General features: G+C 45.2%; 1 protein-coding gene across 1 annotated transcript in view; it reads right to left on the reverse strand.

Annotated features, from left to right (window-relative positions):
* The window catches only part of FAM171B (family with sequence similarity 171 member B), a 46,181-nt gene extending 21,172 nt beyond the window's left edge, over positions 1 to 25,009 (reverse strand). The window contains exons 1-4 of the mRNA XM_075608870.1: positions 24,537 to 25,009; positions 12,729 to 12,956; positions 7,065 to 7,157; positions 359 to 517 (exon numbers count right to left, since the gene is read on the reverse strand). Coding sequence (XP_075464985.1) covers positions 359 to 517; positions 7,065 to 7,157; positions 12,729 to 12,956; positions 24,537 to 24,687 — 631 coding nt within the window. The 5' untranslated portion in view covers positions 24,688 to 25,009. The remainder of the gene's footprint in view (positions 1 to 358; positions 518 to 7,064; positions 7,158 to 12,728; positions 12,957 to 24,536) is intronic.
* Between the last annotated feature and the right edge of the window lie 1,149 nt (positions 25,010 to 26,158).

Consider the following 26,158-nt stretch of genomic DNA (forward strand, 5'->3'; position numbering starts at 1 on the left):
TGCCACTGCATTTTAAGGAAAGAAGTGTCCAAGTAATTGTGCTATATTATTTCTAATTTGCTTCAGGTTAGTGTATAAAAAACAGTGCATGATTTGCTTTTAAAACAGAGAATATTTTGTATAGCATATTAGTATATTTTGCATCTACAGTATCATTTTCTTAGGAAAACAGGCACCAACGTTCTAATTAATGAACATACCGAATTGTTCGGCTGTCAAAAATGATACAACAATAAACTATTTTAGGGATTAAAGATCTTAATTAAAGTTTTGTAGCGAAATGAAAGTGTTCAAAACAAATGTCAGTTAAACAAGATGCATTCAATGCTTTTTAATTAGATGACATAGTTTCACCTACCTGATTTATTTAAGAATATCCCCGTGGTATAAATGAAGTTTTCCACTTTAAAAAACTGCTGTGGTACTGTCAGGTAGGCGGTCATATTTGGAATATTTTCATGACTGAAAAATGTTAACAAATCCTTAGAGAACTGAACACTCGGCTGAGACTCAGAATCTGTAACAAAAAATAAAGGCATGTTACCGCAGGTTAACATGCTGACAAAAAGTACCGGTTCTGGGCTTCACTTCAAGAAACTGTAAGGCTGTTAAACATTGGATTATACAATATGTATCCTCTGAAAGCAGAAAGGGAGAGCCTTCTTTAACACGGCAGTTCTGTAATAAAAAATGGTGTTGCTGCTGGTGTGTAAATAAAAAACAGGAGTGGTACCCCATACCTTAATACCATCACACAAAAACAGGAGTGGTACCCCATACCTTAATACCATCACACAAAAACAGGAGTGGTACCCCATACCTTAATACCATCACACAAAAACAGGAGTAGTACCCCATACCGTAATACCATCACACAAAAACAGGAGTGGTACCCCATACCTTAATACCATCACACAAAAACAGGAGTGGTACCCCATACCTTAATACCATCACACAAAAACAGGAGTGGTACCCCATACCGTAATACCATCACACAAAAACAGGAGTGGTACCCCATACCGTAATACCATCACACAAAATCAGGGCCGGCCTTAGGGCAAGACGAGCATGGCAGTTGCCTAGGGCACCGCGCCTTCAGAGGAGGGAAAACAGGGATCCAACTTCTGCCCGACCAGAGGGGGGAGCTGGGGAGTCCCCGGACCGGCAGAGGACCGCTTCTCACCCCAAGGTGAGTGTGTGTTGGGGGGAGGTCTTACCTTCTTCGGAGCGGCCCTCCTCCTGCAGCATCGGCCGATGTCAAATGATGACGCCATGTCGCAACGATGCATTGCCATGACAACGCGCAGTTACACGCCACCATCACATCGCTACGCTGCAGTAGGGGGGCCGCACTTCAAGGAATCACCCAGGCTGGCAGGTAAGTACCCCAACTACTGCGCTGCCAGCGTACGCCTTGGGCCCCGAAAAAGGGATAATGCCGGCCCTAGAAACACTGCTTGTAACAAACCAAGGCTTAGATTCACCAACAATTATTAAATGAAAAAACAGGCATTAGTGTTATAACAGCGATGTTATTTATTGACATATTCCTATTAGGCGCGGGCCCAAGGCAGCAAAATTTGCATGCGGCAAAAATTTCCGCCTCCATGTGCTTTTGCCTCGCTCTTGGGCCTATCGGACCTAATGGGAAGGCACTTAGCTCTGTCGGCCGCCTCCTTGGTGCCGCCCTGCTTCTCCTTTGTAATCCCAGCGTCAAATGATGCCGCGCTATGTGACCAACGGGACGTCATGGTGTCACGGTGCCATGGCAATGCGACACCGTGCGACGTCACGTTGGTGACGCCAACGGCATCATTTGATGCTGGGATTCAAAAGGAGAAGCAGAGCGGCACCAAGGAGGCGGCCGACAGAGCTAAGTGCCTAGGGGTGGCAAATTTGAACATCCGCCTCTGCTCGTACTCCACCACAATTGTATTACTAGCGCTGATTAACTTTGATTTCTATGAGCTATCGCTTATTTGCATATCCAGTGCTGTTTAACGCGGAGCTAGCACATGTTTCTTGTATGGAAATTAGATGAATATTGCTACCTATATGTGAATAAATCATTCTTGGTGAATATGGCAGTAATTTAAAAAAATATTGCAGCAATCCCATTTTTAATAACACCTAGTAAATGTAGCCATAAATATTTGGCATAGTGTAGGCAATTTATGGAGCCCATTAAGATAAAAAACATGTGATAAAGACCCACACACACACACACACACACACACACACACACACATATATATATATATATATATATATATATATATATATACTAGCTGAGAGACCCGGCGTTGCCCGGGATGTAAATGCGTAATAGGTAGTATTATTTATAAATCGTGGAACAATAGGTGACTGTTTGTTGTAAAGGTTGGATAATAATATTGAAAAGAAAGATGGAAGAAAATGTAATACGATGTTGTATAAAAATGGTTTATTGTAACCACACCACAGTACAATGTATATTTTTTTGTGGCATAAGTGATGTAAAAATCTGAGTCGTGTGTCCTGCTAGGGTGTGAGGCGGCGGGTGGCGCGTGGGTTGTGAGTGCTGTGTGCGAGTGGGGGTCCTGCTAGGGTGTGAGGCGGCGGGTGGTGCGTGGGTTGTGAGTGCTGCCTGTGAGTGGGGGTCCTGCAAGGGTGTGAGGCGGCGGCTGGCGCGTGGGTTGTGAGTGCTGTCTGTGAGTGGGGGTCCTGCTAGGGTGTGAGGCGGTGGGTCAGTGATGTCGGTGCGTAGGGGCGGGAGGCAGCAGGTGTGTGTGGCGGCAGGTATGTGTCGAGTGTGGCGGGTGTCTGTTGAGTGCGTGCAGCGGCTGTGAGGCGGTGGGTGAAAGGCAGAGGCGGCCGGAGTAAGGGCGGGTGAAAGGCAGAGGCGGGGGTGGGGAGGCGGTAAGGCGGGCATGAAGGCAAAGGGCGGCGGGAAGGGGAGGAGGGGGTGGAGGAGGGGGGCAAGGGGTGGAGGAGGGGGGCAAGGGGTGGAGGAGGGGGGCAAGGGGTGGAGGAGGGGGGCAAGGGGTGGAGGAGGAGGGGGGCAAGGGGTGGAGGAGGAGGGGGGCAAGGGGTGGAGGAGGAGGGGGGCAAGGGGTGGAGGAGGAGGGGGGCAAGGGGTGGAGGAGGAGGGGGGAAGGGTTAGAGGAGGGGGGGGGAAGGGTTAGAGGAGGGAGGGGGGAAGGGTTAGAGGAGGGGGGGGAAGGGTTAGAGGAGGGGGGGGGAAGGGTTAGAGGAGGGGGGGGAAGGGTTAGAGGAGGGGGGGGAAGGGTTAGAGGAGGGGGGGGAAGGGTTAGAGGAGGGGGGGAAGGGTTAGAGGAGGGGGGGGAAGGGTTAGAGGAGGGGGGGGAAGGGTTAGAGGAGGGGGGGGAAGGGTTAGAGGAGGGGGGGGAAGGGTTAGAGGAGGGGGGGGAAGGGTTAGAGGAGGGGGGGGGAAGGGTTAGAGGAGGGGGGGGAAGGGTTAGAGGAGGGGGGGGAAGGGTTAGAGGAGGGGGGGGAAGGGTTAGAGGAGGGGGGGGGAAGGGTTAGAGGAGGGGGGGGAAGGGTTAGAGGAGGGGGGGGAAGGGTTAGAGGAGGGGGGGGAAGGGTTAGAGGAGGGGGGGGAAGGGTTAGAGGAGGGGGTGGAAGTGTGGGAGGGGGTGGGAGGGGAAAGGGGAAAAAGAGGTGGAGGGGGGGGGGAAGAGGAGCGGAGGGGGGGTGGAAAGGGGAGCGGAGGGGGGGTGAAGGGGAGCGGAGGGGGGGGAAGGGGAGCGGAGGGGGGGAAGGGGAGCGGGGGGGGGAAGGGGAGAAGTGGTGGGAAGGGGGGAGGGGGGAGGTGGTGGGAAGGGGGGAGGGGGGAGCGGGGGGGGGAAGGGGAGCGGGGGGGGAAGGGGAGAAGTGGTGGGAAGGGGGGAGGGGGGAGGTGGTGGGAAGGGGGGAGGGGGGAGGTGGTGGGAAGGGGGGAGGGGGGAGGTGGTGGGAAGGGGGGGAGGTGGTGGGAAGGGGGGAGGGGGGAGGTGGTGGGAAGGGGGGGAGGTGGTGGGAAGGGGGGGGAGGTGGTGGGAAGGGGGGGCGGTGGTGGAAAGGGGGGGGAGGTGGTGGGAAGGGGGGGGAGGGGTGAGGTGGTGGGAAGGGGGAGGAGGTGGGAAGGGGGAGGAGGTGGGAAGGGGGAGGCGGGGGGTGGGAGGCGGGGGGAAGGCGGGGGGTGGGAGGAGGTGGGAAGGCGGGGGGTGGGAGGTGGTGGGATGGCGGGGGGTGGGAGGCGGTGGGAAGGGGGGTGGGAGGCGGTGGGAAGGGGGGGTGGGAGGCGGTGGGAAGGGGGGGTGGGAGGCGGTGGGAAGGGGGGGTGGGAGGCGGTGGGAAGGGGTGGGGGGAGGCGGTGGGAAGGGGTGGAGGGAGGCGGTGGGAAGGGGTGGAGGGAGGCGGTGGGAAGGGGTGGGGGGAGGCGGTGGGAAGGGGTGGGGGGAGGCGGTGGGAAGGGGTGGGGGGAGGCGGTGGGAAGGGGGGCTGGGAGGCGGTGGGAAGGGGGGCTGGGAGGCGGTGGGAAGGGGGGAGGCGGTGGGAAGGGGAGGCGGTGGGAAGGGGGGGCGGTGGGAAGGGGGGGGGGCGGTGGGAAGGGGGGGCGGTGGGAAGGGGGGGGGGCGGTGGGAAGGGGGGGGGGCGGTGGGAGGGGGGGGGGCGGTGGGAAGGGGGGGGGGCGGTGGGAGGGGGGGGGGCGGTGGGAAGGGGGGGGAGGCGGTGGGAAGGTGGAGGGAAGGGGGGGGGAGGCGGTGGGAAGGGGGGGGAGGCGGTGGGAATGGGGGGGAGGCTGTGGGAAGGGGGGGGGAGGCGGTGGGAAGGGGGGGTGGAGGGGAGGTGAAGGGGAGGTGAAGGTGGGGGGGTGGAAGGGGGGGTGGAGGGGAGGTGGAGGGGGGGTGGAGGGGAGGTGAAGGGGGGGGAGTGGAAGGGAGGTGAAGGGGGGGGGGGGGTGGAAGGGAGGGGTGGAAGGAAGGTGAAGGGGGGGGGTGGAGGGGAGGTGAAGGGGGGGGGTGGAGGGGAGGTGAAGGGAGGGGGTGAAGGGGGGGGTGGAGGGGAGGTGAAGGGGGGGTGGAGGGGGGGAGGTAAATGGGGAGGTGAAGGGGGGTGGAAGGGAGAAGTGGAGTGAGGGGAGGTGAAAGGGGGTGAGGGGAGGTGATGGGGGGTGAGGGGTGGGTGAGGGGAGGTGAAGGCCGCTCACTCACCCGTCCGGCAGGTCCCACGTGGATCTGAGGCGGGAGGCAGCGTGTTGTGGCCGCTCTCCCGCTGTGTCCCGGGCGCTCGCTCGCTCCCCCGCTGACTGTAGCGGCGCCGGGGGGGGGGGGGGAGGGGGTATCGGGGAGACACTGGAGGGGAGGGGGGGGTGGAGGGGAGGTGAAAGGGGGGTGGAGGGGAGGTGAAGGCCGCTCACTCACCCATCCGGCAGGTCCCACGTGGATCTGAGGCGGGAGGCAGCGTGTTGTGGCCGCTCCCCCGCTGTGTCCCGGGAGCCGCCATCTTGGGCACTCGGCGCCGCGAGGCAGCCTGCCTGGCCACTGGCTGTTCCCCCGCCGGGGAGGGGTGAGTTGTAGCGCCGGGAGGGGGGGGGCATGTATATGTGTGGGGGGGGGAGAGGTGGGAGATATAGAGGGGGGGTCTCGCACGGCCGCTGACACTGGGTGGGGGGGGGGCGCTGAAGGGGTAATAATAGTGTGTGTGTCCCGCTGACTGTAGCGGCGCCGGGGGAGGGGGGGGCAGGGTGAAAGCGCGGGAGACACGGGGAGAGGAGGAGGTGCGCGCGGGTGCTGCTAACACTGTGAGCCCCGCTAATGTATGTAACAGTGTGTGTGTCACTGTGTGTGTGTCCCTGTGTGTGTGTGTCTGTATCCGTGTGTGTGTGTGTGTGTGTGTGTGTGTGTGTGTGTGTGTGTGTGTGTGTGTCACTGTGTCTGTGTGTGTCCCCCTGTGTGTGTGTGTGTGTGTGTCCCTGTGTGTGTGTGTGTGTGTGTGTGTGTGTCCCTGTGTGTGTGTGTCCCCCTGTGTGTGTGTGTGTGTGTGTGTGTGTGTGTCCCTGTGTGTGTCCCCCTGTGTGTGTGTGTGTGTCCCTGTGTTCCCTGTGTGTGTGTCCCTGTGTGTCCTTTGGCCCGTCACTCCGCCTCAGGCCAATGAGAGGTGTGCGGGGGCGGGCGGGCCAAGGGACCAATGAGATTTCCCCTAGGGACACCGGACATCCAGGCAGGCAAACATACAGTGCTTTCACTAATATAGTATAAGATATATATATATATATATATATATATATATATATATACACATATATACATATATATTATATATATATATATATATATATATATATATATATATATATATATATATATATATATATATATATATATTATATATATATATAAACGGAAATAGCTGTGTTAGTCCAGTTGCGATAGTGCAGAATAAATGAGTTTTTTAGTATTATGTGATACCCTTTTTATTTGGACTAACAATTTATGGCATAGGACAAACTTCTGACAGTTCTCCTCTCTTCCTCAGGTCAGCAATACTGATTAACAAAGGCATCTATGGCTAAAATATAATGAATATAATACATTCTTCTCTAGCATGCAGTTGGAAGTAGAGATGGGCGAAATTGTCGAAATCCATTTCGCAGAATTTCCCGAGCTTTCCATGTAAGATCCGTCCCGCGGTGTAAAATCCGTTGGCGGCCTCTTTCAATTCATGCGGATTAATAAGCAAGCTGCCATTGGATACAATCCGCTGGTGGATTTTAAGAATCCAAACTACGGATTCACAACTCCACGGATTGGCTTTTTAAAACCCCTCGAATTGCGGAATCCGCAAATTGAGAATCCAATGATAAATGTAAAAAAAAAAAAACAGAAAAGGCGATTTGCCCTTTTTGAGATTGATTCGCGGAAATCCGCCAACCAAAGGACCCGGGCGATCCGCGGTGGATGCAGATCTGCCCATCTCCAGTTGGGAGTGCCTGTTCATTTTGATTTTTGTATCGTACCTGTCAACGTGTGTGTGTGTGTGTGTGTGTGTGTCAAATGTATGTGTTACAAAGCATTACTTACCTGAAAGTTTTCCTGTAATTAATACAGTGTCATCAAATAGCCAGATATTAGCTTTACTTTGTGGGAGCAGCGAAAGAGTCACTGATGAATAAACTGCAAAATATATGGGGAAACAAAACAGTTATCGGACATATAAATGGTAATTTGCACAACTGCTACAAACGTACAACTATACTGCAAACATCTCCAAATGGTACTTTTGTGCAAAGTGCATTAGTTGCTTTAAAATTCTTAAATGAAAATAATTTTTTCCTTGCCAATCTATTTTTCTACTCTCTGGTTAGTGATTATTAGAAGTTTCCTTCTCTGGCACCTATTCCCCCAGCAGGCAGAGTGGGTCCTTTCTCAATTTTGTGAGGTCCTTTAAAATCCTGCATGAAATACATTTGCTTCTTGGTAAATGTTGAGAGTGGAACTAAAATATATGCATAAGGGAATATCACGGAATCAGGACCGCCAGAGCACCCCTTTATTCTTATCCGTAAAACAAATGGGAAAAACATTATATTTGAAAAAAATTGCCAAAGATATATGGAAATAAAAACGTTTGCAAAAATATTACATAAAGAAACAAAGGCCCAAAAGATAACTGAAACCTAAAAAACGAATGTAAGTGCTGTTAACGTGCTGCCAGCTTAACTCTACTTTTACATCGTTACTACTTCAGGCAAATGCAATGATCACATATGATTTGGCTCTGACAGGTAACATAATACTTCATAGTTACAGATGCATCTCATCACAACTTGGTTCAAATATTGTTTCACAAAGCTAAAATTCTATAGTACTATACAGGCATACCCCGCATTAACGTACGCAATGGGACCGGAGCATGTATGTAAAGTGAAAATGTGCTTAAAGTGAAGCACTCCCTTTTTCCCACTTATCGATGCATGTTCTGTACTGCAATCCTCATATACGTGCATAACTGATGTAAATAACGCATTTGTAACAGGCTCTATAGTCTCCCCGCATGCGCACAGCTTCGGTACAGGGAGGGAGCCAGTATTGCTGTTCAGGACGTGCTGACAGGCGGGTAGAAGTGACAAGGGAGCGGGACACCATGCACATGTAAAAGAGAGATCACAAGAATAGTACAGTACTGTATAGCACAAAAATGATAATGTGAAATTCTGCAAAGGTTATACTCACAAGCAGACAGTGAGTAAAGGCATTTCACACATAAAATGTACACGAACAGTAGTCCCACGTAGAGGGGCGTCTGGGGACCAGAATGGGATGGATAGGGTGCACTACAGCAGAGGACAAGAACACACCATAGCGCGAACGCCCCTTCCTCTCCAGGAATCGCGATTAGGTTTGGAATGGAGACGTGCAGACAGCCGCATGCGCGAGCTGCCGTTTTCCTATTGAGCGATATGTACTTACTCGCGAGTGTACTTAAAGTGAGTGTCCTTAAACCGGGGTATGCCTGTACTAGTGATATGTTACACAGAAAATATCCACAGGACCATACAGAGAAATAAAAGAAGGTACATAGAATATTACCCAGTGTACATTTGAGGAATATATCGCAAAATAGAAAACAAAGGAGAAAACAATGAAAGGAAAAACCCACTGGTAATTTGTATTTTAAAGGTGCTAACCCAATCGTCAACTTAGTGCAAAGCATTTGATACGGTATGAACAAGTGGGCAGTTACCAGCAAAACCCTCATTGTCTTCAAAGTTCTAATCTACTGATTTGGAAGCAATTTTAGCTTCAAGGATAAGCACTATATAGTGCTGGCTTGATGGCGGTTCCATCGGTGCAGTTGCACCGAGCCCCGCACTTATAGAAGCCCCACGCTCTTCCCACCAACAACTCAACTCATTCCCGGGGGAGAGCGTGGGGCCTATGTAACTGTCTCTTATCTTCTCTACGGCTTCCCCACCTGCATCTTCTGATAGTGCCGATTCGTCGCCAGGACAACGTGGCAGTAAATGACGACGCATGACAATGGGACGCTGTGACATCACGTTGCCACACCATAACACCAGGACGCAGAGATGAGGAGTAGGCGCAGATACTGGAGCCCCGCGCTCTCCCCCCAGCATCCAGCCCGTCAAATTAGAAGCCAGCCCTGGCTGTATCAGTGTACATCTACATGTATCAGACAGGTCTGCAATCCTGTTTTTCCTCATTATCGCTTGGTAAACAATGCTTCCACTAAAGCCAGGGATTCTGGGTAATGACATGCAAATGAGCACTCTTTACTTCTTATCCATTTTACCCTATAAGCTTATGTCTGGTTATACTGTATCAGTAAAACAATGTTTCACCAACCCCCCCCCCCCCCCCCCTCCCCCTTTGGTTGTCTCAGCCTCAATTCATTGATTCTCCCCACGCAATATCAGCAGTGACATCATCACCATGGAACTTCCGCTTATCCTAGGCAGCAGGGATATTCAGACGCCCTTTCTACCATTGAGAAATACCCAATAAACTAGCAGGAGCTTGCAGGGATGTCGAGGAATGCCCTTTCAATGGAAAATGTGTTTATAGGGTAAGAGGACTGTACCTCTGAAATGAGAATTAGTAACACATTAAAAAAAATAATCTGAAAAAACTGTGAAATACCCCAAATTAAATTATATTTCTTCACCTTCTTAAACCGGGGTGATTGCCTGATCCGTACTGTCATAATCATGCCTCAGAGTCCCAAGGTTCAGGAATGATGCTGCCAGGATCATAGTTATCCAATGAGTGTAGCAAATGTGTCAGGTCTATTATATTGCTAGTGGCATTATTGCATTCTGCAAATGCCACGGCCAACAAAGTTACACATTTCTTGGCGCCCCTCGGCTACCACTGATCAAATAAAGGTCATGCTCCAGAATACCGTCATGTTTAAGTACATTAACAAAACTAAACAAATGCTGAACACTAAAATACATAAGAATAAGGGAGAGGGAGGGGAGGGAGGAGAGGGAAGGGAGGTATCTCTCGTGTCATCTTATTAATATATGTTAAGTATAAGATCATACTGCAATAGGAACAATTAAGGGTTATCAAACAGAAAAGGACAGATTCCCTGTAGAATGCACTCAATAAAATAGCATAGTGTTGTGTTCAAATTAGGTAAAAATGGTTATGGATTGGTATAATAGAATCTATGGCCACTCTACAGACATACATATATAAACACAAAACAATCACATAGCTAGTACAGATAATTAACTGCAGCCACTTTGTATTGTAGTGAATCTTAACTTAGGTAAACACCTATGTGGTAAATACACTGGGCATTTGGTGATAGTACCTATCTCACAAAGTGTTTATTTTCCACTACAAGTTGTTATCAAAAGAAACTCCAAAATCGTTTGATTTAAAGATTTTTAATCACAACAACAACAACAACACTATACTATTTAATTGAGTGCATTCTACAGGGAATCTGTCCTTTTCTGTTTGATAACACTAAAATACATATATAGACAACCTTTTATTTTATTTATTGATGGTTCAAGCCTCTAGTACAGGGGTGGCCAACTCCAGTCTTCAAGGGACACCAACAGGACAGGTTACAGATATGACAAAAGAAAAAAAGAAAGCGCTATTGTCACAAAAAGTGTGTATATATATATTTACAAACCAAGATGCATCAAGTGGATACAAATATTAAAAATGTGTAATACATAAAAGAACCTAATGCAGAGTATGGCAGCCAACGTCCTTATAGGAGGGATTTCCACAGGTTACAGATATCCCTGCTTCAGCAGAGGTGGCTCAGTCGTTGAATGAGCCACCGGTGCTGAAGCAGGGATATCCTTAAAACCTGACCTCTTGGTGACCCTTGAGGACTAGAGTTGGCCACCCCCTGCTATAGTAGCAGCGCTGGTCCTGGAGAAATATAGATTTGTTGTAGGTTGTGATACCTTTTAGGGGAACAACATTAGAGCTATTCAGAGCTGGGCTAGTGTACAGAGCTCACCAAACCTCACAGATTTCTCCCATAAGAGCATCACTTTAATTTGATGTATGAAGGGCTCTAATGCTGGTCCCCTGAAAGGTATCAAAACCTACAACCAACACACATTTAATGTTGGAGACATGCAGACACAAAAAAAGGACAGAGAAGAATAAAAAAAATAAGTGTACATGATCTTTTCTAGTTTAAAGTCAACCACTAAACATATAGCTCCATCTTCCAAAAGTGACCAGTAGAAGAAATGCCAGTTTTTGGTCTACTGATAAATGCGTCTCGTTCACATAATTTTATATTATATTCATATAAGATACAGTAACCACTCGTCTTTTGCCCTTTGTAAATATTACTTTTTCTCTGAAATGTCAGAAAGATGTGTCATCTGTTTGAAGATGCTGTTTTTCTACTTGAAAGGACCCCTGTAGGAGAAAGCCACAGAGGCACTTCCAAGTTAAATGTCAAATGCAATTAAGATGCAGCATGCAATTAAACTGACTTTCTGATCTGATACTCCAGTGATGGGTGTATACCTTCCTTGATACAGGGTTCTCCAATCCATTGCAACTAACCCTTTATGTCCAGTAGGAAATAACCATTATCTCTGCATAGTATAAATGTGATTTAATTATAGCATGCATATAATTTGATATGTTACCCAGAAAAGATGTTATTAAATAAATATCTTGTTTTCATGTATGTCCTAGGCTCAATTGCAGACAATATATACATTCCACATAGCAGGATCAGCGGTTTTAAACATGCCTTAAAGCTGCAGTTCAGTCAATATCCTCCATGTGTGTTTTTTTTTAATAAATCAGTTCTGTAGTAAGAAAAAATACTTTTAGCATTTTCTGTTTTTAAAAAAACAACTTTGAAAGACCAATTTTCTTGTATTCTATTTTAACAGCCATTTGCTAAGGCACTGCCCCTTCATGTCCTGTCACAAGCCCTGGCACACCCCTTTGTCAGCCCTGCCCTCCCTCTAGCACATGTCAGTGCAGGAGTGCTCATGAATATTCATGAGCTTCCACTGAGAGACAGAAGCAGAAGAAAAACAGATCCCTTCACTAATTATGTCACCAAATTTTGCCTATCAATACATGGAGAATGAATTGACCTGCAGCTATACAGTTCTTTAGGTAATTAGAGATTGCCCACATGAAACTATTGAATTAAAAAAATACATTTAAAAAAAAAAAAAAAAAGACTGAACTGCAGCTTTAAGCAAGGATGTCCTCTGTGTGACTTGAGAAAGTCTAGCAAACTATTCCATAATGTAATCCTTGGGACAGTAAGCACACTGTACAGGAATGAGAAGCCTGCTCAGGTACTGTGGAAGTCTTTGAAGAAAAATACAGGTCGTGTCTGGTGGTGAAGAATAACTCTGCTAGGTCAGCAAATAAATCACAGTGATGAATGGTAACCATAAGGTTATTTGTTATCAAGTGTTGTCCCTTAATATGATGTTAATTCAGGATCCAGGACTTGTTAGCCTTTTAGTGATAAATAATACATTACCTTATAGCAAGTTCTTTATTTATAAATGAAAATGTACAGATTCCACTTTATAGGTTCGCAACATAAAACATACAATTATAATGAGGGTACTTTAAACGATAAAGATCTGCTATTTTCTAACTACAGTATATTTGTTTTTGCTGCAATAGAAATATAACATTTTCTGACATGTGATGAAGAGGACATGAAAAATTCAATGTTAGAGAAACCGTACTTACTGGGCATTTTTCCAGTCTTCCATGGAAGTGGCGTTAACATGTAGCCATCTTTGTAGGAAGTTATTGTTAAACTTAGACCGAGCTTATATGGGACTTTTATTAACACTGCTCCATTGCTTCCAGTTACTGTAGAATTGGTTTTGGTGTAGTTCACATACACCTCAACAACTGCTTTGCGGAGATACTGGTGACTGATGAGGTCATTTACTTGAACTTTTAGGGTAAAAACTGAGGAGGGAAAAAAAAAGACATAAGAAAAAAAAACATGTTTAACTCAGCAATTCTTTCCATTTTTTTTTCTTGCAATCATAGGAGATGAAAAATGCTATTTCCGGCCCCCTGTCTCAAAGGTTGTTTTTATATCATACATTTTAATTTATGGTGGGTGAAAAAGGCGACAGAAAACCTCCACCGTTAGCATATAGCCAATAAAGAATATCACTTGTGAGCACATTCACATGTCTTAGACAGGTCTGCAACTCTGCCTTTCAACTATTATCACCTCGGATACAGTGCTTCCACTGCAGCCAGGGATTCTGGGAAATGACATGCAAATGAGCACACAAGGTGTCACCTTTTGCCTGGAATATCCATTCACATGGAGCCCATTTAAGATGATGTATCGCTGTTCACACAGCTTTTAAACACTGTATGGGATTAGCAATGCAAGTACAAACCACTCACAGACATGTTTCAACCTTGATGGGTATCATCAGTGTGAGGTTGGTTTATACTTGCTTTGAAATATTTCTAGGCTGGGTAGGTTTACATTTTAATGTATGGTGGGTGAAAAAGGCAACAGAAAACCTCCACCGTTATATATATACAGTATATATATTTTTATTATTAATAATAATAATATGATCTTGTATAGCGCTGCTAGTTTTACACAGCACTTTACAGAGACATTTTGCAGGTACAGGTCCCTGCCCCGTGGAGCTTACAATCTATGTTTTTGGTGCCTGAGGCACAGGAGATAGTGACTTGTCCAATGTCACAAGAAGCGTGTGTGTGTGTGTGTGTGTGTGTGTGTGTGTGTGTGTGTGTGTGTGTGTGTAAACAAAAAAATGGTACACCATAGTTATTGAAGCAGAAAACACATTGCAACATATGGAACAATTTCTTTGATAAATTATTACTTTTTTTTGTTCCAGTTTTGCAGCTTTTGAGATTTTGACACACAACCCCCCAAATATTCCGGATTTTTTCATCAGTAAAAAACCTCGATAGATAACAGTAAACTCTGAAACCTAGCTGGGCCGCAGGCAGATAGGGGATCAAATGATCATTGTACAACTCCGGGTTCAGATTATGCCAAAAAAATGATTAGTGTGGCTTGCTGCTTTGCTTTAAATGCAGACAAAATGAAAAATTGTGTAACACATTACCAGGCGTTTGCAAAAAAAATCTATTGCTTAAAGCAGCAATCCTCCCATTTTACAAATGTCTTTTTGGGCAGTATTTGGACCTAGGGGTCCTCTGGAGCTGAACCGCACTGTCCTGAGATATTTACCTTTCTATGTGCTAGGAAATTAAAATAAAAGCCACAATGGTTAACCTGGTCGTCCAATAGGAAGTCACAATGTCCGGCTATAATGGCTGTCCTGCTATAATGCCATCCCTGCAGTAGAAAGGGGAGATCGAGTGTCATTGTGGGTCAGAGGGAGGAGGAGGGTTCCTCCCCTGCAAAATGTGCACATTAACATCTTTACCTGATCTGGCACCAAAGGATGGAGGAGTTTTGCCCCAGGCTGATCTTTAGTGCCATCAAGCCTCAGGCTGTGTGACTTGGAGCCACAGGATCCTCTTTCTATAACCCCTGTCAATTTGAGGGCAGTGAAGCAGCACTAAGAAAGAGGGGCAGTGATTAGTGCCCTGGAAACCTGGAAAATGTCATTGGACTGAAGATCATACCAACAGATTGCTTTTCCATTGCTGGGGCTGCAGAACTGGTAAGTCCTGGGAGTGGAAGGGTGAACAAGTGAAAAGTAGTGTATGGTAGGGTCCCTGCTCCCTCCTCTGACCTCCACTAATAGCTGATTCCCCATCACTCCTGCAGACTACAGTAGGAGTGGGGAGCCCTCTCTCTTCATTTGGGGGTTGTCTTTGCTGTTTGCTTTTACATTTTGTAAACGCACACACAATTATTCAAAATTTCATATGAGGGATTCCAGTTTCCCCAGGTTATTTTTATTTGTAAAATCAGTGCTTCTTGTTTTTTTGTTTAGTTTCCATACACCCCGTGTAGTGCCTGTGTCTCCTACCTGGGCTGGGCTGCTACAAAATGCAAACGAAAAAACTGGTGCGCTGATGTATTCACTCCAAAGTATATGCACAAATTATACTAAGTGATTAAAGGAAACTGTTAGTCTGTGCGGGATGGACAAGTAGGAATGTAGGAATGAACCTGGAATGAGTCTCATCGAACTGACGTTTTATATAAGGTGTGCGTGGCTAATGGAAAGCCCAGAAACAAAATGATTAAATATATAAATCCAAGTTAAAATCAAATATCAATCAATAGATAAAAAATAAATAGTTAAAAATAAATAAAAATGTGTGACATGAACCAATTAGGAGTGCACTGATGGGTCCTGTGTCAGCCAACAAAATTTGAACAATATTAATATAGTCCAGTCTCTGTGTGGGGGGGGTCTAATATCCTTATTCAATGCTGAAAAAAGTTGCAGCCTCTTTGATTAAGGATAACCAATCCTTAGTGTGCAGATACTTCAAAAAGAAAAAAAGTGAAAGAAGGCGCAAAAGAGCAATGACTAAAAATATATACAGACATACCCCACATTAACGTACGCAATGGGACCGGAGCATGTATGTAAAGCGAAAATGTACTTAAAGTGAAGCACTGCCTTTTCCCCACTTTACAATGCACGTACTGTACTGCAATCGTCATATACGTGCATAACTGATGTAAATAACGCTTTTGTAACAGGCTCTATAGTCTCCCCGCTTGCGCACAGCTTTGGCACAGGTGGGGAGCCGGTATTGCTGTTCAGGACGTGCTGACAGGCGCATGTGCGAGCTGCCGTTTGCCTATTGGGCGACATGTACTTACTCGCGAGTGTACTTAAAGTGAGTGTCCTTAAACCGGGGTATGCCTGTATTTATAAATTGAAACTAAAGAATAGCAATATTATAACAGAACAATAAGAAAATGCATAATATTTGTACGAAAAATAATAAAAACAAAGACTTTGCCTGCTGAGTCTGTGACTGCTGCCGATGTGCCAATGGTAGTGGTAAAACCACTGCTGTTCTCCCGCATAAGCCAGGAATCATCTCCAACTGATGTTTACCAGGTGAGTGGACGGGGGTGCTTGTGTCAGCTCGCTAATCTCGACCGCGCTTCTGTGATGGAGAGGTTATCTCCTGGGTGGTCTCCTCAGACGACCCACTGCCTTGCTCCTTGGCTGCTTGCTGCTGCTGCTGCTGGCTGGTGCTAACTCCTCCTCTCCAAGCTCAGGAAATGGTGTGTGGCTGCGAGTTTGGCGTCAGTAACCGGTTGTGACCCTTAGCCCGTATGTGGGAGACACAGTTCAAAGGCTGACTGGTGTCACGTTGCTTCAGGCTGGTTGTTGGCTGATTACAATTTCAAAGAACTCACAGGGATAGTTTGCTCTCCTTGTAGAAGCCAATGCAATTGGCGAAACGCGTAGGAGGAGGAGCCTATTGAGGGTCATGATTCCATCTACAAGGAGAGCAAACTATCCCTGTGAGCTCTTTGAAATCGTAATCAGCCAACAACCAGCTGAAGCAACATGACACCAACCAGCCTTTGAACTGTATCTTCCACATACGGGCTAAGGGTCACAACCGATTACTGACGCCCCACACCATTTCCCGAGCTTGGACAGGAGGAGTTAGCACCAGCCAGCAGCAGCAGCAAGCAGCCAAGGAGGAAGGCAGTGCACAAGCACCCCCCTCCACTCACCTGGTAACATCAGTTGGAGAAGATTCCTGGCTAAGGGCTCATCCAGGGTGGCGCTAAGCGGGCACACACGCTCACGCTAGACACGTTGCAACAATGTACGTGTCCTGCATGAGCGGGCGGGCGCGCCTGCTCGGCGCTCAGCCGCTTGCCGAGCGAGCAAATTTGAATTTGCCGCTCGCAAGCACGTCACATGAGCGGTTCGCCCAATGAGGGCGAACCAGCTCCATGACGTAGAGGCCGTGCCCCCAGACGCGTGCGCAACTAGCCGGCCAGGAGTCGCCCGGCCGAGCAGGGTGCAGCGCTGGAGCGCTAGCGCGCCTCTACCCACCCTGGACGAGGCCTTATGCAGGAGAACAGCAGTGGTTTTACCACTACTATTGCCACATCAGCAGCAGTCACAGACTCAGCAGGCAAAGTCTTTGTTTTTATTATTTTTCATACAAATATTATGCATTTTCTTATTGTTCTTTTATAATGTTGCTATTATTTATTTTCAATTTATAAATATATATATTTTTATTCATTGCTCTTTTGCGCCATCTTTCACTTTTTTTCTTTTTGAGGTGGGCTGCTACAAAAGGTTGAACTCAATAAGAAATGATGCTCCATTTCCGTTTTTTTTACAGTTTGAAGTGAAAGATGATCAGTCGTTCGTGTTAGTTTGTGTCTTTTGGTTAAAACCAAAAATCGTAATCCCGACATCATATATTTTATGTTTGCCTCTTTTTCTGATTTTACCTTGTCTCTCACACTGACATTATCTAATTCCTTATTCAGATGAATAAGTAAACTCCCTGTAGTTGGAGTTTATGACCATATTTTTTCATTCCTATGGACATTTTTATTTATTTAGATTTTAGTTTTCCCTTTTCTCTGGTTTCCCGCCACCTTTTGGCACTTGCCTTTTGTGCATTTTTGGCTCTTTTCTATTTGTATTCTTCTGATCCTTAATTCTGCTGAGGTTTATATTGCTCACGATATTCCTACTCTATCTCCCCATTGGCTGATCCCATTTATGATTGTGTGACTCTACTGGCGACCCCGACACCTCTTATGGAAAATCATTCTGCTTTGATGTCTAGCAAATCGGACAAATGTCTACAGCAATCAGCGTGGGGTAATGATGATGATATAGATTTTGTGGGCTTGGCTTATTAAATAATTATTTATGTCATATGGGTCGGTGATATACAGCAGTGCTAAATGAGTTAACTCCCCCCCCCCAACTTTCCTAATGGTGATATCAATGTGTACGCGCCTCTGAGCTGAAGCCTGCAGTTGGCATATTAAACATGGGCTGTGAGGTCTGAGGGTATTTATCCTTTGTGACAGGTGGGGGTATGTTTGTTTTCCTTCACTATTGTCTGAATTATATGGATAATACCTGATGAGAACGTTGCATATTATATGACCTGATTTTATTCTTATTTTTGCCATTATGTATTGCTTTTGTATATTTGTTACATATTCTATTATGATTTGCTATTCAATAAATGCTGACAGCTGGTTTAAGCTTCCTGCTAGAGGGCCGATCCCATTTGTTATACTTTGTTGTTAATTTTGCAGGGCTGGCCTTAGGTCAAGGCAAGCAAGATGGTTGCCTTGGGCCCTGGGCCTTCGGGCCCACGCTCCCTTCTCCTGTCGTGCCGCGATCCAAATTCCGCCGGAGAGGGGAGAGCTGGAGGAGGGAGCTGGGGAGTCCCCGAACTGGCGTGGAACCACACTGCTGCTCACCCCAAGGTAAGGACTGGGAGGGTGTGTGTAGGGATGGCCTTACCTTTGGCGGGGCCCAAGGTGGCATGCCGGAAGCGGGACCCTCCTTCTGCAGCGTCATGACAGCGAAATGTGACAATTCGTTGTCCTGGCAATGCGTTGCATCACCATTACAACACGATGCTGCAGAGGGAAGGGCGTTCCGTATAAGGTAAGACACCCTGCATGTACATATATACACACACACTTGTTGGCACCAAAAATAACTATATCTATTTCTAATTCCTCACTTAATGTTTGCTTCATTTTGTTTATTTAGCATTGTGTGTGCCACTGAAGATATAGATATTGGACTGTTATATTTATTTGGTGTTGGGGGAGGGTCACAGTGACATGGTCTCAAAGACACAATTTTGTTCCTAAAAAATAATGAGCAGCATTAATTGATAAGAGGGTTCAGCCCTGTCAATAAAATGTACCTCAATGCCTGTATGATTAAAATATTGCTGAAGGGTCTTATGAATGAACTCCGTAAACACATAATGCATATACATCTAGATTTATAGTCTTTGAACACGTTTAATTCACACGATCCTGCAGGCACGTTTTTTTATTCCCACAAATATGGTGTTACCTTTGATGCACATTGGTAGTGCCCTCTCTCATTTAGGGTTTTACCATATTTGTAAAAATAAAATTGTGCCAGGGAGGCATCAAAGTGCACCTCTACCCTTACGCAGAAGAATCTAACATTTCTATGTGACCTGTGTTCCAAAGGGGCAATCTAGATTTTCACCTTTTGTGCGATCGTTCAAAGTGACTCATCGCATTGCTCTGGTTGTTTATTATCAGAAAATATAAGTCACGTTTGGGTGCATTATTGTTTAGTCACAGTAATCACATGTGAAAATAGCAGTTTGTAAAAATCTGTCTAATGCTACTTTGGTACCAACCACACTTTTCTCATGGAAATACATTAAACAAAAAGGAAAACATGTTGAATGTTATTTATTCTTAGAGTAGAAATAATAAAGATGTATATGGTGTGTGCGATAAGGCCCATTCAGACAAAATGTAGATGCCATATTACAGATGTAGCAGGCGTTATTACCCCGTTAACGCCTGAAATAACATTATTTTCAATGGAGCCGTGGTATTAATTATAATGAATATTGCAGTAGCGTTAATGCATCCCATTTGGTAATGAGTGCAATAATATCCGCTACAGCTGTACATACTGAATACTGATCAGCAAATTATTTTTTTAATCCTATTTTTTTTGTATATGACAGAGATTGCAGAAGACACAATAGTGAAAGGTGTGACGCACACACGCACCCCCTCTCTCCGCTCCATGCCGTTTCCACCTCTCCTCGGCCCCACCCCTAGGCTCCTGACACCTCCTCCTGATTGGCTGCTGCTGGGTAATGCAGCAAATCAGGATGGAGGAAGCTGCCCAGCCCACTAGCAACAGCCCTGCTCAGCAAAATCCTTCGACCCCCAAACCAGTCAGGTCACTATGTCCAGAGAGGTAATACCGGAATACACATACTGTACATGTCCAGTATTACCTCTCATTTTTTACTGGACAGAGTTTGTAAATACAGGACACTCCAGTTAAATTCTAGACACCTGGCAAACCTAGTCACATGACCTAAACTGCACTTGGAACCAAGACCAAATAAAAGTTTAACTGGCTATGAAAAAGGTGCATGTGTTACTAGCATAAAAAGTGACACTTATTGTTTAAGCATTTAATTGTAACAATCTAAAAATTCCCTTGGCATCACACAAGGAAACTGCCTTTACAGCAAAAAGGTTAATAACAGTTGCAACATTGCTTTATAAACGAATGCACTGATTTAGTATCATGCTGCAATTTACAATGTAAACCTATGCCTAGTATTTATTTGCGTAGTTGCCTTAAAATAAGCATATAAAACAAAAATTGCATACAACAGCAATGGCCCGTGAGCAATTTCTTAATTATCTACTAAAGCTGTTGCACGCTAAGCGAAATTATTATGCGCATGAATTAAAATAGTGCACGTAGATGTGTTACAATAATTTTTTTCAACAATATGCCCTCTCAATATATCAATATATCAAGTCTGAAATCTCACAAAAGGGAAATGTGACTGTTTTGAACATGAGTGGAACAATATAAAATATTATGTTTTGTGTGTGTCCAATAAAAGCTATCACAATCGTCAGCAAGATCTACTGTCTCCAGATCCAGTTATTACATCTATGCATTACAGAAGGCATCACATTGCACACATGTAACTGAAAACAAATTGCTATCCATAATGCAGGGAGGTTGTCAACTCCAGTCCTCAAGACCCCCCCAACAGGTCAGGTTTACAGGATATCCCTGCTTCATCACAGGTGGCCCAATGCACCACTGATTGAGCCACCTGTGCTGAAGCAAGGATATCCTGAAAACCTGACCTGTTGGGGGGTGGGAGGGGGCCTTGAGGACTGTGGTTGACACCCCCCTGCATTATGGATCACAGCCAGAGACCAATTACAGTCCAATAATTCACACTCCAGATTTACACGGTGCCAGGCTGAGATACTGTATATTAATATTGTAGGCTCCAGGTTTACACTGCCAGGCTGAGATACTGTATATTAATATTGCAGGCTCCAGGTTTACACTGCCAGGCTGAGATACTGTATATTAATATTGTAGGCTCCAGGTTTACACTGCCAGACTGAGATACTGTATATTAATATTGTAGACTTATCAGATGAACATTAGGTATGCTCTTAGCTTATTAAAAGCAAATTCATGTTTAACATGACAAACAAGTGGTTCCGCTGTCATGTAAACGTGTGTGCTGCCTGCGGCTGACAGCATAATAACACAATAATGCACCTTACCCCAATACCGCAGGGGCACACATGAAGTGACTGTGACGTAGCTGACATTAATGTATCTTTTCTATCAGGGCGAGAAGAAAATGTGGCCTCTTTATTATTAGGCATGATCTTTCTTCTTAACAATTACAAAATGGAACGGTTACTTTTCACAGGCACGGTTACCTCACTTAGGGGCCTATGCAGAGAGCAGCGCTAAAGTAAATCTCGCCATTTTTTGGAGAAATTTGCGCAGAAAACAGCAGAAAATGGCGAGGTACGAAAAACGCGGCATTTTTTTTTCTATTTTTGAATCTCGCCGCGCGGCTGGCGAGAACCTACATCTCGCCAGTGTTAAAAATATCCGAATTCAGAAAGGCGCGATCGCCATCTAGCGGCTGTTCGCGCCAAGAAAATGGCGCGATTTTCTACAATTACCTCCACCAAAAAAAGTTGGCAAGAAGCTGGAGCTCGCCGGCCATAGGGAAAATTTATTTTTTCTCTCACTTTTCTGCAGCGCGCATCTCTCCCTTTTAAACTCGCCACACGCATTCATGCCATAAATTGCGAATTTCGCCCATTTCTGCATATGGAGAAAAAAAATCTCCATTAAAGCTACTTTTTCTTAAACTCTCCAATTTATTCTAGCGCTGCTCTCTGCATAGGCCCCATAGTCTTCATTAGTGTCATTTGTTGCAATTAAAATTGTGGTTTTCAGCATTTCCTACTTCCCAGTCCCCATCCTTGCAAGACAATCCCAGGTCCCACACTCATACTCGCTGACACAGATGAGGGTAGTTTTTTTTATGGGAGGTATATATGGGAACAGAGCAAACTGGTACAGGGACCATTATCCTCAGACAAGCTGGAATGCTGCTGCCTCTGAAGCAGTAATAACGGAACCAGATGGCCTCTGGGACCAGGCTGGGAATTCAGGCCAAAGTATAGAAGCTCATCTCCCAATGGCAGCATCTCTCAGAGCACACCTGCTCCTGTCTCAGAGCACACCTGCTCCTGATGGTCCTCCTTTCCCACCTACATACATGAGATATGTGGATGAGTTCATCTGCGTGTGTGAGCGGGTTAGTTTGTGTGTGTTTGCTGGTCAGTCTGTGTCTTTGTGTCAGAATGGCTATGGAGAAAAAGGTTAAATTATTATTATTTGTTATTTCTCTGAAATGTTGAATGCTGTGTCTTTAATGAATTATTTAGTTTCCCCAACATTTTGGCATTATAATTTTTTTTTATTGTATACTCATTTAGATGTTATAGTTTAAAGTTCTAGTAGCCATATTGGTCTTGGTAAAATGTTGATTCATTGTAGGTTGTAATACCATATAAGTAACCAATATGAGAGTTCTTCATGGATGAAATCATAGTCTGCCCAGCATTTGAAACATCACAGGCTTCTTGTTCACATGTACCACAGCCTACAATGAATCTTTGGAGATCTCTTTTATTTTGTAAGGCTGTATTGGATGTTTCACTTTGTGGGGTTTTTTCTGGCTCGATGCATATTTCATTATTGTATATTTACAATTTGAACACGAGTTGTAGAATTCTGCACATGCTTTTTTTCTCTATTCTTTGCATTAGAATTCAAAGTAAAATTATAATCACACAATTAAAATGAACGTATATATTGTGCTCTGGTTGTTAAATCAGTTTATGGATTTCTTGCAGTTCCTGAAAATGCAGATTTCTTAGATCAAATAACGTGTAATTAAACTGTTGCACAATCGTTAATGTTTTTTTTAGTGCTATTCGATGGGTGTATTTTTAATATGCTCCTTTTAACAATTAATCAAATAAAAATAATCAATTCAAGTGTCATTTAAATAAAGAACCAATGATGAATCATTTTAAAAAGATTTACGTTATATTTAAGACCAAGCTGCTTCAAAAACAACCATCAACACAACTGCAGTACAATGCAACAATAGACAATAAGGTCTGAGGGGTAGATTGATCAGTCTCTGATGCTGGGTATCGCACCTCGATCTCGCGTTAAAGCATCAGGCCATGTTGCATTTCCTGCTTTATTGTTAAAGGATTGAAGCAGGGGTCCCTGGAGCTGTACCCCATTCATTTCAGCTCTGGGGACCCTCCTACTTCCAGAGATACAGAGGAGGTGCAGGTATCGCTGTGGGGTTTAAAGGACCTGGTCACGCGGACCATTTGAAGCCGCAAAGGATGACGTCACGGCCCGTGTGACGCGAAACATTTAAACGCCGCCATTTCGTTAGGCACACGCGCTCCCTGGCTGCAGATATATCGGCACACGCGCTACCTGGCTGCAGATATACCGGCATCCGCTAGAGGTAAGTGTCTCGGGAAGCAGGGGGTCCCCGAAGCTGAAATTAATGGAGTTCAGCTACACAGACCGCCCTGCTTCAATCCTATAACAACAACAAAAGCAAGCAATGCAACCTGGACTGTTGGTTTTACTGCCACGGATTTGATAGGTAGTTAAGGCCGGTTTGGGTGAGATACCCAAAATTGGAGTTTAAAGAATCTGCCTCTTTGTATCAAGTCAAAAGTGCCATTCTAGGGCAAACAAAACTTTACCAAAGTATCAATGAATAAAAAATAATGCCCCTTAAAATCAATAGGATTTATTTTCTTTGATAACTCTGATGCAATTAATTTGCCTGATAACTGCAACGCTTTTGGTCATAGTACAGTAATTCTGTAAAATGTGAACCCTGTTCGAATACTACCTGTGTCAGCAACTTAAGATCTTCTGGGGTCTGTTTATTAAAATCTCACGAGTTGCAAAACAGGAGCAAACCCCCCCCTCTCCCCCAGATTTATCAAATAAAAGGTATATAATTTAAAGCAATTTGCTAAATCAGGTGCAATTCCTTTGCACTGCTTTTGCAAGACTTTAGTTAACAGCCCACTTGTATCTGCACCTTCAAACCAAAAATAATTATGCTGCAAGTTCTACTTGTGCCTGAAAATGTCCATGATTATGTACACATAGCAATGCTATGGAAAAAATAAGTATCCCCCTTCTGTCTGCCATGCAGTGCAAACAAGGCATGGCTGCTCCCTTCGGCAGCTAATACATAACATTAAAACAACAACAATAATATTAATGCATGTATCCAAACATGGCCAGCCATTTTACACACTTGTAATCAATCACATGTGACCCTGTATCATTCTTTTTCTATGTGGCAAGCTAGTGCTAGAATCGCAGAGCTTCTCAAATGATCGACAGCACATCAACATCTGCTCTGATGTGCATCCTGGAGACAGGACAATCCCTTGCACAGTACCTGCTGGTGCTGGGAGAGGAGCTGGGGGTAACTGGGCATGCTGGTGATTAGGCAGCCCTGTGCCAGCCTCTTCTTCCAATGCAACAACCTGGCCTTTCATAAGCAGCGCCGGGAAATGTAGCAGCATCACCATCAAGCCGAAATTGCCCATGGCGACGAAGAACGACCATAAAAACGATGCATGGTGCGGGAGAGATCATGCAGGGGACTTCAGCCAGCGCGCCATGCTGGGTTGGGGGTAGAGGTGGGATGGGCAGAAGGCTGCAGGGAGGCCGGAGATCCCAATAGCGATAGGAAAGGGAGTTATCCTACATAATAACACGGGGGCTGACAGCAGCTTTTGGAAATTCCATCGGGTCATGTAGTCATCTACAGTAAAGATGAAGTCATCGGTCTCTTCTCCATAATAAAGAATGACGTTATTATTGCCCCCTCCCACATCTCCCTCTAGCACCGTCTCTATACATTGTATCTGCACACGCCTGTCTCATCATGTATTCCTGTCCATGGCACAGTAGGGCAGCTGCTGTCTTTCATGATTGTAGTGTCTTGGTGTTTACAGGTTAAAAAAAAAACAGAATAAAAAATAAGTCTGCTCCAAAAATATGATGTTGCAGGAAAAAAAATAGCAGTGATGGAAATTGTTCATATAGGAGTTAACTCATTGAGACTGGAATGTTTTTATATTATTTGACAGTCCCTGCAAAGTGGAAGGAACAGCAGAATAGTAACATATGATTTATATACCTCCTTTATTTATATGGATACATAAAAGCCATAGTGAGAGGGGAGGGGGAGAAAAAAAAGGATTGCGTCTTCAGGATAACCCTGCTTCAGCACCAGTGGCTCAATTAGTGGCTCAGGAAGACAGCTACTGGTGCTGAAGCAGGGATCCTGAAACCCTGACCTGTTGGTAGCTCTTGAGGACTGGCGTTGACGACCCCTGCTTTAATATATAGTTGTTGCAAGCAAAGTTATTTGGTATAGCAATGCTTCAAAAATGTAATATTGGAGGAAATGATGACATAGATGATACTGAGGCGATCCAATACTACCTTATCCAGAACTAGAAGGTCCATTTGGCACATAAAAACTGGTATATTTACAGTAGCTCCTCTATCAATGTGCAATACATGATCTTACCAGCAAGTGAGCACCTCCTATGAAAGCACCATATGTGATGCAATTTTAAATATACAAAGATCATTTTACTAATAAGTGGACTTGTATTCCTGGACTAGTTCGTATATATACACCAATACATGAGTGGCTTATTCCAGTGCTCAAGGGCAGCCAACAGGCCAGGTATTAGGGATATTCCTACTTCAGCACAGATGGCTCAGTCATTTTGATTGAGCACCTGTGCTGAATCAGTGAGTGATATCCTTAAAACCTGACCTGTTGGTGACCCTTGAGGACTGGAGTTGACCACCCCTGTACCAATATATACATAATGTTTATTCGTACTGTATATATTAGTATATATAACTCAGTCTTTCATTTCTGAATCCCTTGTCCCTTTATACGAAAGCTTCAATAAAATCTAGGTGTTTTGTCCACAAAACAGAAGCGATAATTTATTTATTTTATTTATAAAATATTTTACCAGGAAGTAATAGATT

This window comes from Ascaphus truei, chromosome 7, assembly GCF_040206685.1.
Source record: "Ascaphus truei isolate aAscTru1 chromosome 7, aAscTru1.hap1, whole genome shotgun sequence".
In the NCBI taxonomy this organism is placed as follows: Eukaryota; Metazoa; Chordata; class Amphibia; order Anura; family Ascaphidae; genus Ascaphus; species Ascaphus truei.